At 40.9% G+C, this 14,598-nt stretch overlaps 1 protein-coding gene across 6 annotated transcripts in view; it reads right to left on the minus strand.

The window, feature by feature from the left end:
* Nucleotides 1-14,598, minus strand: part of LOC127474782 (sterile alpha motif domain-containing protein 13) — a 61,114-nt gene that overhangs the window by 38,223 nt on the left and 8,293 nt on the right. For 2 of the 6 annotated variants that reach the window (XM_051796083.1, XM_051796084.1), the window contains 2 exons: nucleotides 13,238-13,349; nucleotides 6,858-8,032 (listed from right to left, as the gene is read on the minus strand). In XM_051796083.1, coding sequence (XP_051652043.1) covers nucleotides 7,889-8,032; nucleotides 13,238-13,349 — 256 coding nt within the window. In that variant the 3' untranslated portion in view covers nucleotides 6,858-7,888. Of the gene's footprint in view, nucleotides 1-6,559; nucleotides 6,661-6,857; nucleotides 8,033-13,237; nucleotides 13,350-14,598 lie in introns of those variants that run through there. The other 4 variants (XM_051796079.1, XM_051796080.1, XM_051796078.1 and 1 more) reach the window with 3 other exon arrangements.

The raw sequence follows: 14,598 nt of genomic DNA on the forward strand, positions 1-14,598 counted from the left end.
TTGCAACAGCAATCTCGCTCTGCTTCTAACAGTGTCTGACCACTGCTCCCACTCTCTCCGAGCACCATTTTCACAGACTCCATGTGACAGTATACAAGTCCAATGGGAAGTGCCCAAAGCAACTTCTAAAAACTGCAATTCAGTTGCCTTTGTGCCTCTGGAGTTTGGCAGACCTGCAGCATTCCTCTGGGCACAATTATTAAGTTCACAGGCACCAAGTATGAGAGAGATGTCCTGCACTGTGTGACATTCTGAGGTGCTTTGCAAGATAGAAACTTGCCTGGGTGAGCAGGACATAACAGAGGCAAAGGGAAGACACTGTTCAGAAGCCTGAGGTATCTCCTGAAAAACAACAGGATAAATGACACCACAGAGTGAAACCGTCCCAGATATGATGTTCTCTGGTCACCAGCCAATTCTGAAAGCTTTATTTACCACACTTCTAGCTTTTGCTGCAGACATTCTTGCTTACCTTGTTAGATTGTGTTGTATTGCACTTGTGGGCTTATGTCTTGCTACTTCTGCCATTTCTAGGTGCTTGTAATTTATTAATGTATCTTTTATGGGCAAATAAAGAGCAACATCAAAAAACAAACTAGCTTTTGACTCTTTACCATTTACTACTATATATAAATGTAAATATTGTAAGTAAAATAAATATTTTAATTCAGCCAATTTTACTTCAAAAAGAGACCAGTTTTGTTCCAAATAACAGTTCACTACCGACAGATGGAACAATACATGAAAAATAATCTTACTGAACATTCCAGCATTTACCTCCCTTCAAAACAAGGCAGATCTGCACAACCTACTTCCTTTCTACTTTATGAGAAATTTATTGCATTAGGCAGAAGGCTTCCTTCATTACTCTTTGTGCTTCATTTGTGGGCCTGTAAGGTAGCGGTGGACTAACGTTCATGGCAGAATGAGGACACAAAGCAGCAACCAGTTGTTTAGTGAGACTCTCCTGTGGCAACAAGCCCACACGTACAGTCATTCAGTGTGGTTTGTATAAACCTCCACAGACACGCAGACATCAGTAAGTCCTTAAAAGCATCTCGGCACAGCTCCATCCAGCTCTGCAAACCTGAGTCACTTACGTGGGCAGCTTCTAAAGAAAGGACTTGGGCAATCAGAAGCAACCCAAATTTTCCATATGGCAATTAGATTCAGATAACAGTGGCATAAATCATTCTTGAAAATGGGACTCAGACGGACTTACTTGGGCCTGAAATTTGACCAAATTCCCACAGGCTGCATCAGATTCAGTCTCCACAATGGACTTGCACTAATTTCACTGAGACAGATTTTTTTTCAGTTCCTGTCCAGAGGAGCAAGTCAAGTTGCTTACTGTGTTTTACTCAGAAGCAGCTGCGATGCTTTGCCGATGAAATCACACTTGATGCAAATGAGCAGCAGCTAGCAGATTGTAAAACTGCTATTCAAAATACAACTTCTTACTGATAACATGAACCTTACTGGTCCTGGGCTACATCCCAATAGGTTATAGGGCCTGAAATCTCCTACCAAGAAACAGGGTATTTCACACACACAAGCATATTATCATTTTAGCATCCAATTCTTCCACATCCTGTTTCTGTTCAATTCTGACAGTTCAACCACAGCCCTCCTCAGCTGCCGATCCTGCTCTGTGTGCAACCAACGTCACACAGATAAAATGCACCAGGTAAACTTGTCAGCCAGTATCCAAAACAGAGAGCAAATGTCACTGTCAGGGTCAGCACAAGTGCTCTATCTTCCCTGACTGTATTATTCTCTATATATTCAGGCTACCTGCTTTCCAACATACATTTAAAACTGTCAGTTTTTATTAACTATTCCAGCTACTTTTTCTTTCCTTCTTTAAAGTTGTCTTTTTAAAATTTAATCTTGCTTTTATCAGGAGTACATAATTCTGATTCAAAGTTGAACTGAGCTAGCTAAAGTGACCAAAAACCTGTTTCTGGCTAGAACTTTCAATATAAATACTTTCGAATTTAGAATTCCACTATCTGTACACAAACAACAGCTGGAAAATGCACAGCTGTACCTAGAAAGGACACCTATTAAATGTCTCCAGCTATAGGATCAAAAATGTCAACTCACATCTCAGCTATAATATAAACAGTTTTCCAATTCAGAGATTGAACCTTACCATTCATAGCAGACTGAGAAAGACAACACACGTACCTGAGGTGCTTGCACACACCCCCCCACTCCCATATAAAATACATGCATAAATGACACTAGATCAGCTGATGTACACCTGATCAATGGCAATCAAATAATAAAAAACAGGAGCTGGGGTTAGTTCTTACTAAACCAAAAATCCAACCCAAACAATACTGGAGGGACTCAAATAAATAAGGGAGTAGAGAAACCTTTGGTGCAGAGGGAAATGTAACAACCAAAACAAGAGAGCCTGAGTACTGCAAGGGGCTTCTGCCACTTCTCAAGGGTGGCATTAGGCATGAATTCCCCCATTAGCATTGACAGCTGCCTGAAAAAGACAAGAGTTCGAGTTTTAATAGCATTGTACACCTGCAACGTTTTCAAATCTTTTAGACGCACATATTTCCAGGTAGGAAAGCCCAGGCAAACCAGCATGTGGTATTTATACCGGAGGAGGGAGTTAAGAGTATCCTTGTGAAACAGGGTTGCTAGACCACACCCACTTCCACACTTCTCTTGCTGTGGTTTCACCACCAGCTTGGGAACAAACTCAGCTAGAAGTACCACACTTTCTACTTCCTTCCACCTACTGCCATCCACCAGGACAAGACAAAGCCACATTACTCTCGAAACAGAGACTGGTGCAAATGATGAGCATTCCCTCCCTTTTTTGATACTATTTAGCTGCTACAAAGTCAGAGGTGTCCTCAACATGGCAAGTACTGCAGAGTGTTTATAGAGGGGCAGCTGGATTACAGCAATCATCCGAAAAGGGGAAGAGAACATCTTGAAATGAGTGCAAGCCTGCCAATGCCAAGACATTTGCTGTTGCCTTTTCAGCAGATCAGCTGATGATACAGCAGTTCTAACAGCTGACTGCTCCTTTAACAAATATGCTCACGAGTGCAAGCATGTAAATACAACAGTTGTCTCCAGTACTCACCAGCAGCCTCCAGCAGCAATGAAACTCTCACATGGAGACCAAGGACCAGTTACAGTCTTCAAGGTGCTCCCCTTGGGCTCTCCAGGTGTTTGAGGTTACAGCTGTATTCCCCAAATTTACAGTGACTACCAACCAATGCTATTCTGAGAGTTGCATATACATCTGGGATCCAAATAACACCACTAAATCAATTCCCTAATTATAGAGGCTAAACAAAAAATAATTTAATGACCTTGTTACATTATTGTATTAAAAAGAAGACAGATTTTCCCAACAGGAATGAAAGCTATTTATTAAATCAGTCTGCCCATTCTCCCAACAGAAGCTGCCCTTGCAGGCTGCCAATGGGCTAATGACAGCCACTGTCCTTGCACCTCCTCTGGGGAAGCTGTTGTCAAAACTGAGCAACGCAGAGGTGAAGGTGTATGGAGATCGTGGGTGGGATGGAATGGGATATGGACGAGTTCTCTTGGCTGACATCCCCAAGCCCCAAGTCATCTCATTAGATGAAGCAGACGCCAACCCACTGCCTGTGTAAACTGTCCCTGAAGGAAAGGGTAGAGCAGATCCTTCCCTATCCCGCTCCACTCATCCTGCTGCTTACTGAGCCAGTGATGGTTACATTGTTCACATGCACAGTTAGTCATTTAATTTCCCACATGACTTTTGGGCCAAAAACCATTCCTGGAAGGGAAGGCACTACTGTTCTGACTTGGAAGCAAAGAACCAGAATAGAGACAAAGCGAGGTAATGTTTTTCTGGTCCTACTCGGACTCAGCTTTCAAATTTTAGACAACACTGCCATTAAAAAATGAGAACTCATTTTGTAGCTCCCCCCAGACTCACAGAAATTATGACTCTCTGATTTTAAATTAACTGTGATTCTAACTTAAATGTGACAGGAGAAAGAGAAGTGTTGAAGAAAACAGATCAATTAAATGCTGATTTTTAAAAGGAAGAAAAGTGAAAGGACTGGATAGAATCTGAACATGTAGGAAAAAGTATTGAAAAGAGGGAAGGGTCATTTAGCAAGTCATCGCTGAGAGCGAGGGCCTAATGAGATGTTTTGCCTGGGCCATTTCTAACCAGGAGTGATCCACAGGTGGCTGCTCCCTTCATTACAGATGCCAAATCTTGTCCTATAATTACAGGAGCAAAGAATTTTCTACAAATTGATAAAGTGCAGCACATGAGAACAAACAGAGAACAATAACATGCAGGGATGGGAGATAGCAGCACATAGAACAATTTTCTCTGGGTTGAGAAAGTGATCTGGGTGGACAGGCACAGCCACAGACCCCATACTTTGCTGACCGTTGCCTTATATGTGCTCTACATGTGGCACTTGGCACTGTGTTTGGATGCAAAGAGAGTATGCCATGCATTGTGTATTTACAGCTTGAGAGGAGAGTGACTAGAGCTAATGAACAATACCAATATATATTTCACAACTGTTAGATCAGAAAAAGCATACTGTAATGCTTTCAAATAATTTTTAAAAGTGCACGAGAGATTGTGATAGATATGCACTGCTGGTATTACACAAAGGGTGAGAGGAAGGACAGGGAGCAGGAGGCCCTTGGCTGCAGCATGGCTCTGTTTTTGTGCTGACCGGCAGCAGCAGGGCAGGGTAGCTCACTGCTGCTTTGCTCCTTAAAGATGCCTCCAGGAGAAGGAGGGCACTCTCTGAATTGTGGTGCGGTGTGAAAGCAAAGACCATTGTCATGCTCGGTATCAGCTGAGCAGTCAGAGCTGGCAGATTAACCATCACCCAAAGCACAGGGAGGGCTTTTAAGGAAGAGAGATTCTCCTAGCTGCAGGCACATTTAAGGGGGTCATAAACTGGATTCCTGCATAGCGCTCAGAGCTGCAGTACTGACATGGTATCCAAGTAATGCCTATCCGTCGCTTCCTCATCTCAACAGCAGCTGTGTTTTCTGCAAGAGGAATGGTAGCTAAAAATAATCTGGCTTTGACTTCCTCTTTCAAACCCTCCAGTCTCTTTAGAAAAGATTTTTTTGTTCTCCCAGAAACAGTAAGGAGAATATAAGAGACAAAACCAGAACAGTGACCTGCACAAAGGGAACAGCAGCATTAGAAAGCTCAGAGAACCGTAGGAAACTACAATAAAGATCAGGAATAGTAAAAAAATTGTTACAGTTTTGAGCAACATCCTGCAAATTCCCTTTGGCACTTGCAGCAAGCTTTCTGTTACGCCTTTACTTGTGTGACTCAATGGTGCTGAGGAAAAAGGGAATACAATCTGGATGTTTCTGAATGCAATTCATTTGCTCATTAAAACATATTAAAAGAAAGAACTGTGCTCAGTAATCATCAAATGCACTCTCATGTCTGCACAGAAGAGATTTTTACTCCCTCATAAATATGTTTTACTTTTAATTCTGTCATCCATAGATCCACAAAATATGTCAATCCCACACCAAACATGCAAATGGAGAAGAGAATATTCAATTAATCCTTCAGTAACACAGCATTATGTATTCTCATCCAAAAACAATTCTACAAATACAGGGCTGCTAGGCATGTCCAGACTGCTGCACACAGCTTTTCATAATCCTTTTCATAAACAGACCTAATTCTATATTAAAATATGTAGGAGTTTCATATATAATTTTTCAATTGCAGTCCACAATTAGCCTGATACAGACTATACCTCAAAACTCCCCAAGGTAGCAATGATGATCTCTGTTTGAATCTAGTCTTGCAGAAGATGCCCACTCCCAGTAGGTACCTCTGGACACTACCAACTATAAACAAAATCATAAGCAGAATTCAGACCGCGACTTACAAACCTGCTGCTAACAGACCAATACCTGAAGTAAGAACAGTACAAGGGACAGAAAAAGAAATGGTGAATACATCTCCATCCTATTGTCTCAAATTCCAAATAAATATGTTGTACAATGTAAAGGGTTGAAAGTATACAAGAAAGCATGCCACTGTATATAGTTTATGTATTATAGGACATACCATGAGCTTTACCTATGGCATAGCCATTAACATGGCCTTATCCCTTCTCAAATCCAACACCAGAAACCATAAGCAACTCTCTGAGCGCTGTAGCATGAACAGCCACCTCGTCCTTGGCCAAGTCAGAGTGAAGACAGGGTCGCCACCTAAGCAGGGGATTATGGGAGCTCCTCCTTCCTCTCCCTGAATCCTTTCCCCACTTGGCAGAAAGCAGCACTCTTCTCCCTTCTCAGCTGCACCCCCTCACCATTTCCTCCCACATCAGTTCCACTGTCACCACACTCTCATGCTTATTTCCTACTTTCTGGTTTCTTTGCTCAGCCTCACCGATGCAACCCCACCCCCCAGTTTCAGGGCTTATCACAAAGCTCTCTGGGCCAGAGACGATGGTGAGCCAGGGCTTGGCACCATCCATGGGCTGTCTCCCAGAGGTTTGGGGGGAAATCAAATCACCTGTGTACACCAAGGCTAGCACAGCAGCTCTGCAGCTCTGACAGGGGTAAGGGAAGCACAGGTGCTACCAGTGAACTGGGATCAGGGCTTCTCCTTCGGCACTATGGAACACCAGATAAGAAAAAGCAAAAATAATTAAATCTTTAAATATCACGGTAGGTGATGTTAAAAGTAATCACAAGAACATAGAATATTAAGTAGATTTTGGTACCTTTTTAATAGGAAAATGGAGAAAAACAGGAGCTCCAATAAACCACAACAAAGAAAGAGAGAAAGTAAAAGACCTGTAAAGTAAACTGAATCCAAACATAAGCAATGTTTTATTGGGATATAGCAAGCAACCTATCAAATAGGGAACTGGTACAAACAGATTGAACAAGACTCTCTTTTAACAGAGATGTATGGTGATGAGACAGCTTCTTTCAGTTCTTAAAACAAGTATTCTAACTGTTAAGTAAAGCATTAAAAAAACCCCAATCATTACAACACCAAAGACAGACAGTATTAAAAATGTGCAGAATTTTACTTTTTACAAATTTCTGCATAATGTTAGAAAACAATCATAAATTAAAAAAGAAATAAAATTAAGCTTTTGTTGTTGTTGTTTGCAAAGGAACACAAACCTTTAAAAACCAACTATATTTTACATTGGACTACTATTAAAAACAGGTGAAAACAAGTTGAAAATTTAAAGAACAGCAAAAAATACACAACCCAGTTTCACCTGTCAGCAACACCTTCTGCTATCGAAGGAGTTATGTTAGTTGTATGTACAGCTTTAAACATTGCAGCATACCACGAGTAAACCTTAATAAGGTCAAAATAGGACCCTCTGCAAAAAAGGGTGACTTGGCAAGTGTCAGTCCCATCCTAAAATTAAAAGTAGGAATAATTTTAATAGGTCTTCAGTGTAAACCAAAACCTACTTTAACTGGTTTCTATCTCCTAAAGATGCCTGTAAACTTTATTTGGGGTTGGTTTTATTTTTTTTTTTTGTATTTCAATTAATGAAATCAAGAACTTGTCTGGCTCAAAAATGAGAATGACATACCTCCCTTTTGTTCTGGATACAGTGATGTAGCTATCTCAACATGCTGACTGACACTTCCTAAAAGAGAAAATCATTATGTACTATGTAAAAAATACACACCACCTCTCTCAGTTCAGACTCAGTATATAGTATATTGCCAACTCTATCCAATAGGATATATATTGTAATTTGGTTTAAACTCTTAATAGATATATTCCCTCTTTACAAAGTTCCATCACATGAAACCAAATTGCTTATTTTTCCTTTGAGGTACAACATGACCCCAATGAGACAATTCGCTACAAAGAGTTGTTCTTTAGATGTTGTGTCTGTAGAGGTTTTACGTGATATTCATAGATTTTCAGCGCAGGCCCCAGTTTTAATGAAAGTCCAGTCAGTACATCATTTCTTGTCATCAACAGTAATGATTTGCCATCAATTTCCTATAAGAAGAATTAAAGAGTTGATAAAGACAAATGTACACATCTAACAGATGAGAATAGTCATGCAACAAAAGACTACTACAGAGAATCAGTCAGAAAAGAAATAGCAGCCTTTATTTTCCTGAAGCCACGCTTATAGCTGCTAAATTCTGCTGTCTGCTTTTCAAGTGGTTCACCTGTGCTGACTAAGGTATAAATACTATTTAGTCAAGCAAAAAATTCAAATGAGCCTAATTTCAAAATTCCCTCCTTGTAAACCTCTTTCAAATTAATAGCTACAAGTGCAGATTGCCTAATTATCAGCCATTAAGGGAAGGATACCCTTAAGAAGGCAGCTTACTAAGTGCATTTCAGAATTACTATTGACAGCAACATGGAAGTTTAGACTCATCAGTATCTGCTAATAACTTCAGGTGCCTTCTTTAAAAGGCCAACCTTCCCATGCATCTTGTGGGGGAAAACAAAGAGAACACTCTTGCAATCAGAAATTTCAGAAGGGCCTAACTGGAGCTTGACACTCTGAGGTAACTTCTCTTCCTCCACTTACAAGGGAGGAGGAGAAAAGTGGCAACTTGCCAGCTGAGGTCTCAACAACCCGTACACTTTCCTGCTTAAATATAATTTGTAAATCCGAGATACGGTGGCACTTTTTTCTCTCAGACCTTGACCTTCTGACCTGTTTAGGTTAGAAATCCTGTAGACTTTGGAGCTTTTTTCCATCTCAAAACCTTGTCATATGTTTGAAAACTACCTCTAAATGACTTTTCAAAGGTCAAAATGGAAAAGAAAGAATCCGCATCTCTCAACTCCCTCCTCCATTTTAGACACGGGATCATCCTTTTCGTCACACATTCCTACAGTTCAGTGACACTGCACTACTCCAGAAACAGGAGCTACAGCTACACAACAATGCATTGATTGGTGTCTCATAACACAGCCAGACCTCCAAAGGGCATCACAGCCCAAAGAAGTATACAGCCTTATCTGGCATTCTCCTGCACTGGACTTCACTCTGCTGTTGCATTCTTTTTTTACTTTTAATTAAGGAAACCCCCATTGTTAAGTGTTGAATTTGTTATCAGTAGCCAACAATGAATTAAAATGCTGGCATATTGTTGTCCTCTAATATACTGCCAAAATTTAGTATTTTTATAAGTATTATAAATGTCACACATCAATTTATCAAACTGCAGCATGTTCCTTAGGAATATTAAATGTTGTCTTGGAAATGTTAGAGATCCCATTCTTGATTATAAGTCAACATGAAAAGAGGAAGATATATATTACAGTTCAGCATGAATTTGTCCAGACTGATCTCTCCTACAATTCGATAAAGTTTATAAATACAAAATACAGGGACAAACCACAATACAGTCAAAGATCAACTGAAAGTGGAATTTCTTTAAAATACCCCCAGGATACATAAGACTGTTAATCCCTCAGAGGAGCACAAAGTAACAGTATGTCTAAAAGAAAAAAAAGTTTCCAATAACTTTTTACCCAATTAGAGCAGGTCTCTTTCCAATTACTGTTGAGAATGTTAATGGTTAAAACCAGTTTCTATCCTCTCTTTTCCATTCGTCACAATTCTTTCTGTGGGAATTTTGACACCAGTGAGTATTTTGCTCATTGCTATGACCGATCTGAAGTTGCTTTTCTGCTGCTGTTCAACGATGCTATGGAGGAAGAACAGCCTCCAGCTTGGTAGGATCCCAATGAAGTAAATCCAGTACCTGGAACAGGAGAAACTCCAAGAATAGGAAAAAAGCATCTATTCCTTCCCCTTCTTCTTCTACAGGGTTCCCTGTGATTTCTAGAAGTGCTGGTAACTACTAAAGCTTTCATTGAATAGAAAACTGATTCTTTAACATCTGTGTAGAAATGAGTGATTATGTATTCAGAGTTCAAGCACTTTATATCTTTATGTGTATTGTAAGCTTTACCTCTTCCACTTCCTTTAAGTTTCCACATAAACATGCTTCTGCAGAATTGTCACAGTTACTCCATTTTTTGGCACCAGGTAAGATTTTGTATGCTTTAGTGACTTCTCTGATTTCTTCTCTGCTACTTGTCTATTTTCTGTATTTTTCGGGGGGGATGCAACTTCAATGCCAGCTTTCAGTATGCCCTTTTTTTATGTTACCTGCAGAGAGACACCTCTGCACAACTAGAGCTAACAGTAATTTCCCACTGTGCCTGGATGATCTCAACAGCAGCTGAGTATTGTCTTCAGCAAAAAAACAGAGGACTGGTTAAGCTTCAAGTCCTCCCACCACTCCTTCTGCCCTCTCTGAGAACTGCAAGGTTTTACAGCACAGGCCACATGAAAGCACAGCAGCCAGCATGTTCCCACACTCCCCTGTGCCATGGCTCTGCCTGAAGGCAACAGTGGACACCAGCTGGTATCAAACCCCAGATTCCCCTCGGGTAAGGGATTGCAGTGAGGCCAGGAAACCAGCACTGGGCTTATCTGGCTATCGCAGGACTAATGGGTAAGAAGCCACATGGGCAATAACAAAGGTCACAGCACTAGCATGTCTTGAGACTTTCAAACAGCTTCAGTCTTGGAGTGAGCTACAGCCCCCTCTGCTCCCAGGGCTCCTAGAGAAAGCCCAGCCACATGCTGGCAGGCAGCATTTCTCTGAAAGTGTTCACACCTTCACCCTGCATCTGGTATTCCTCCCTCTTTAGGTATCCTCAACTTCTTGGCTTGTCTGATTTGCTTGCTGATGTTATGGTTTTTTATTACTGGGCAGCATCTTTGAGTTGAATGTGTTTTCATCAGTGAGCTCTTTTGATTTGCTGACATCAGTGGAACTCCAAGAAGGAATAAGGTATGATCATCATACAACCATCACTTCTTACCAGCACTTACAATACGGTTTTAATAAAACATTCTGCAGCTCTTAAAATGTCTTCTCATAGTCCTTAAAATATCGTAAGAGAAATTCAGGTCTTAAAAATTTTTTGAGTCACTTGTTTTAGGCAAGTCCAGATGTATTCAGATTCATCAAAAGAAAGTTGGACTTTGCTACTGTTGTGTAAAACCTGAACATAATAACAGATTACATTCTGGGCTATAGATGTTTTGTAAGGAAACCATTGTGCTACCCCTACCAAAGCAGTTCAGTGGTAAACAATTTCCCAGTGTTGTAGGTGACACTGAATACTTTCCTTTACCACTTACAACCTCATTCTTTTTCCAGTACATATTCAGGGCAGTAGCAGATCTAGTTTCTAGGGGCCCATGCAAACTGCAAATGGCAGAGGAAAACAGAGATGGCCAAAACTTCGTCTGCCTGACTGGTGCTCTATAGACAGAGCATGGCTGGGATTCAAACTGAACCTGTCTGCACTGCCATACCTGGAAGATCCTGATAACAGATACCATAAGAAGACAGAGTTAAAGTTAGTGGCTAGTAAATAGTGTAGAAGAAACTGAACACCACCACTGGTAAGAGGTTAGGGATAGGGTTGTTTATGGGGCTGTTTCCAATCCAGACAGGGAACAGGCTGGCAGAGCTGCTATGTAGAACCAGGTACTTGCTGCTCCTTGTGCTGCTAATGGAAAGGAGGGGCAAAGAAGTGGCAATGACTTCTGCAGTGATTGTCCATCCCACAGCTCCTAGCCACATCCTGGTGGCAGCTGTCTGCCTCTCTCTCCAAGGTTTTAGCATAAAGTGACACTGGCAGTGGAATCACAGCCACATTTCTGCACATGCCTATCCTATCCTAGCAGAGTCCTCAGTTGTCGTACTGAAGCCACTTGCCCTCACTGCAGAATACTAGTAAAACCTTTACACTCCACTTCCCTGCTGTTTTCCATAAGGCTGTTGCAAATTGCTTTGACAAAACTCGTGAGTCAGCCTCACCTTGCTGCTGAAAGATCAGTAGTAATTACTGCAGTATTATTGACAAGCCAGCTGAGGTGCAGAGAGGTTAAGATATTTGATGAAAGTCAGAAGTATCTGTCAGTACAAGATAAAAACTCCCAGAGGCCACAATTACTTTGTCTGTGTGGGTTTTTAAGCCACATTTCCAGAGCTGTTGAGGAGACATGGATGCTGGTATTAAGGAATGAACACACTCAAACATTTTCTTTTTTGGTCTGTTTACCCATCTTCAAATTCTGAAAAATGAGTAGCAGCTGAAGAAAGAACCTTCATCTGCAACTTGCCAGAGAATCACCCAAGGACAGGCTTTTCAACCCCAAGAATAAAGATACAAAAGATACTTCATTATATTCATCAGTTACAATCAGATGGGATTTCACAGACACAGTGCTGAAGGGCAGCAACATTAACCTGATCAACGATGTTATTTCATATGAGATGCACAGTGTCCCTGCAAAGCTGCCAATAACTTGCACTAGCCCACTGCCTTGGAAGGTCAAGACATCTGTTTTGATAACTAAGTACAAATGTTGGTGACTAATTTCCTGGTAGTTGCACTTAAACCTACAGATTTATCAGGGAAGGTGCTGAACTGACAATCTGGAGATGTAAGTTACTCCCCTATGGAACAGGTGGGCTGTAGGCCAAGTAAGCTGACTTCCCCATTCTCCTCCCTTTACCAGTTTGCTGGTAGGTGAGTTACAAGGGGCCATCTGACTGTTAAGCTCTTTGCTGATCAAATCTACCAGAAGAAGCCATCCATCAGCATCAGCAGCTATAAGGCCCAGAAACAAAGACCCAACCTCTTTCTCAGACTGTCATACGAACACATTGCTCCCCTACCAACTTATCCTTTCCCTGTTCACTTGTACTGCCAAGTTCACTGTAACACAGCAGCCCCTTTTTCACCCTATGCCTTCAGAAAAAACTTGTTGCTTAGGAGCCCCATGTTTTATAAATACTCATGAGTGTACTTGCACAATACACTAAGAAAGAAGGGAATTACTATTCAAGACAATGAAATTGAGTGTGTGGTACAGGAAGACTTGAGTTCAAGCCAGAAAATTTGTTTAGATTTCTCATCTTTCTAATGACTATTTTAAACAAACTCCAACTCATTAGCCACAGATTGCAGAAAAATATTATTACTCAAAGTTCATAGTCCCATGGATTGTCATCCAATAACAGACTCAAATCCCCTCATTAATGTGAGATTTTCACTCCCATTTTACAGTATATAGTCAGGCCTATGGCAAAAATGTGCAACATGAGAAACTGGTGGCAGTCAGAAGGTGTTTGATAACAGGTTTACCTGTTCTTGAAAAGCACTGGCTTGTTCTTCAAATCCAGCTGTTCTGAAATAATTCACAACATCAGTAACAGCCCAGTCAGCAGGATCTGGAGGTCTCCCGTTCTCTACTGAACTGCAAAGTGAAAATCCAGACAAGTAGTCACTAAATGCGTGCAGAACATCTGCTGCTTCTTTGTGCACACCACACGTACGGCCCCTCCCTCCTTGTTTCTTCAGGAAAAGCATTCTTGGATGCACCTCCCTCTGCCCTGATACAGAACAGTCATTGCTGTTCTTTTCCATGTCAAAGACCTAATGCTGGGGACAACTCCCAGGTACCTCTCCCTTCAGAAAAGAAGAAAATATAGGAATCTTCACATCAGCCAAAGGTATTCAGTCAGGATCTTCCTACAAGTGTGCTGCCTTTGCTGTTGGAGAATGAAGACTGCCATAACTGAGGATCCAAATTCCTGTCCTTCAAGCCTTCAGCTTGTTTTCAGCTACCAAGTACCTAACGAATTGTGTGTCGATTATTCTTTTCCCAGATGAGACTGGGCTTCCTTGTAACATGGCTAGAAATTACTGGTAACCATCTTTACCTTATAAAAACAACATCAAATAATAAAACACAAACAACATCCCCCCCCAAAAAAAGAAAAACAGAACAAAACAAAAAAGAGGCACCAAACGATTGCACTTATTCTTAACATAGAAAATTTTTCATGTTTTTGGACTCATCTTCAGACAAATCTATGAACTTCCTAAATAATTATGAATCTGAGAAAACATCTGTTAAATACAATCAGAATTAATTCCTTCTGTGATTAACCTCAGGCAAATGTTTTCCACAGCAGCAAAACCAACCAAACATTCATATTACTATCCTTATTCTGCCTTTCTTTTCCTCAAACTGGAATCACTATATCACAAAGATAACCTTTGTGTATCTAAAAATTCTTGGTAAAAGACACACAGTGAGCTTGGTTGCCTTTTCTATTGGGATTTATGAGGATGAAGAGCAAGACATCAAAGAGTTTCTCTAACATGTTTCTCCAACTGAAAGTCCTGAAGTTCATGCCAAATATTTTTCACTGTTCTGCATGCTTAACCATAACACTAATGAAGAAATATTGAAAATGTACAGATCAGGACAGAAGTCAGAATCCTGTCCATTTCAGGGCTGAAGCTGAGCAGCAGGACTTGGATTTCAACAGCACCAGCTGGAAAAGACACGCAGATTATACTCTGCTGACACCATTTTTGTTCTGTCCTCCAAATTTTTCTTTTCCAGCTGTCACCACCTCTGCCTTGCCTGGACTTGTACGTCTTTCAGCAAAATAATCAGGGTGTCAACCATTTTTCAAACCAGCCAAACAGAGTCA

This window comes from Manacus candei, unplaced genomic scaffold, assembly GCF_025592945.1.
Source record: "Manacus candei isolate 608988 ecotype Guabito, Panama unplaced genomic scaffold, ASM2559294v1 h1tg000044l, whole genome shotgun sequence".
In the NCBI taxonomy this organism is placed as follows: Eukaryota; Metazoa; Chordata; class Aves; order Passeriformes; family Pipridae; genus Manacus; species Manacus candei.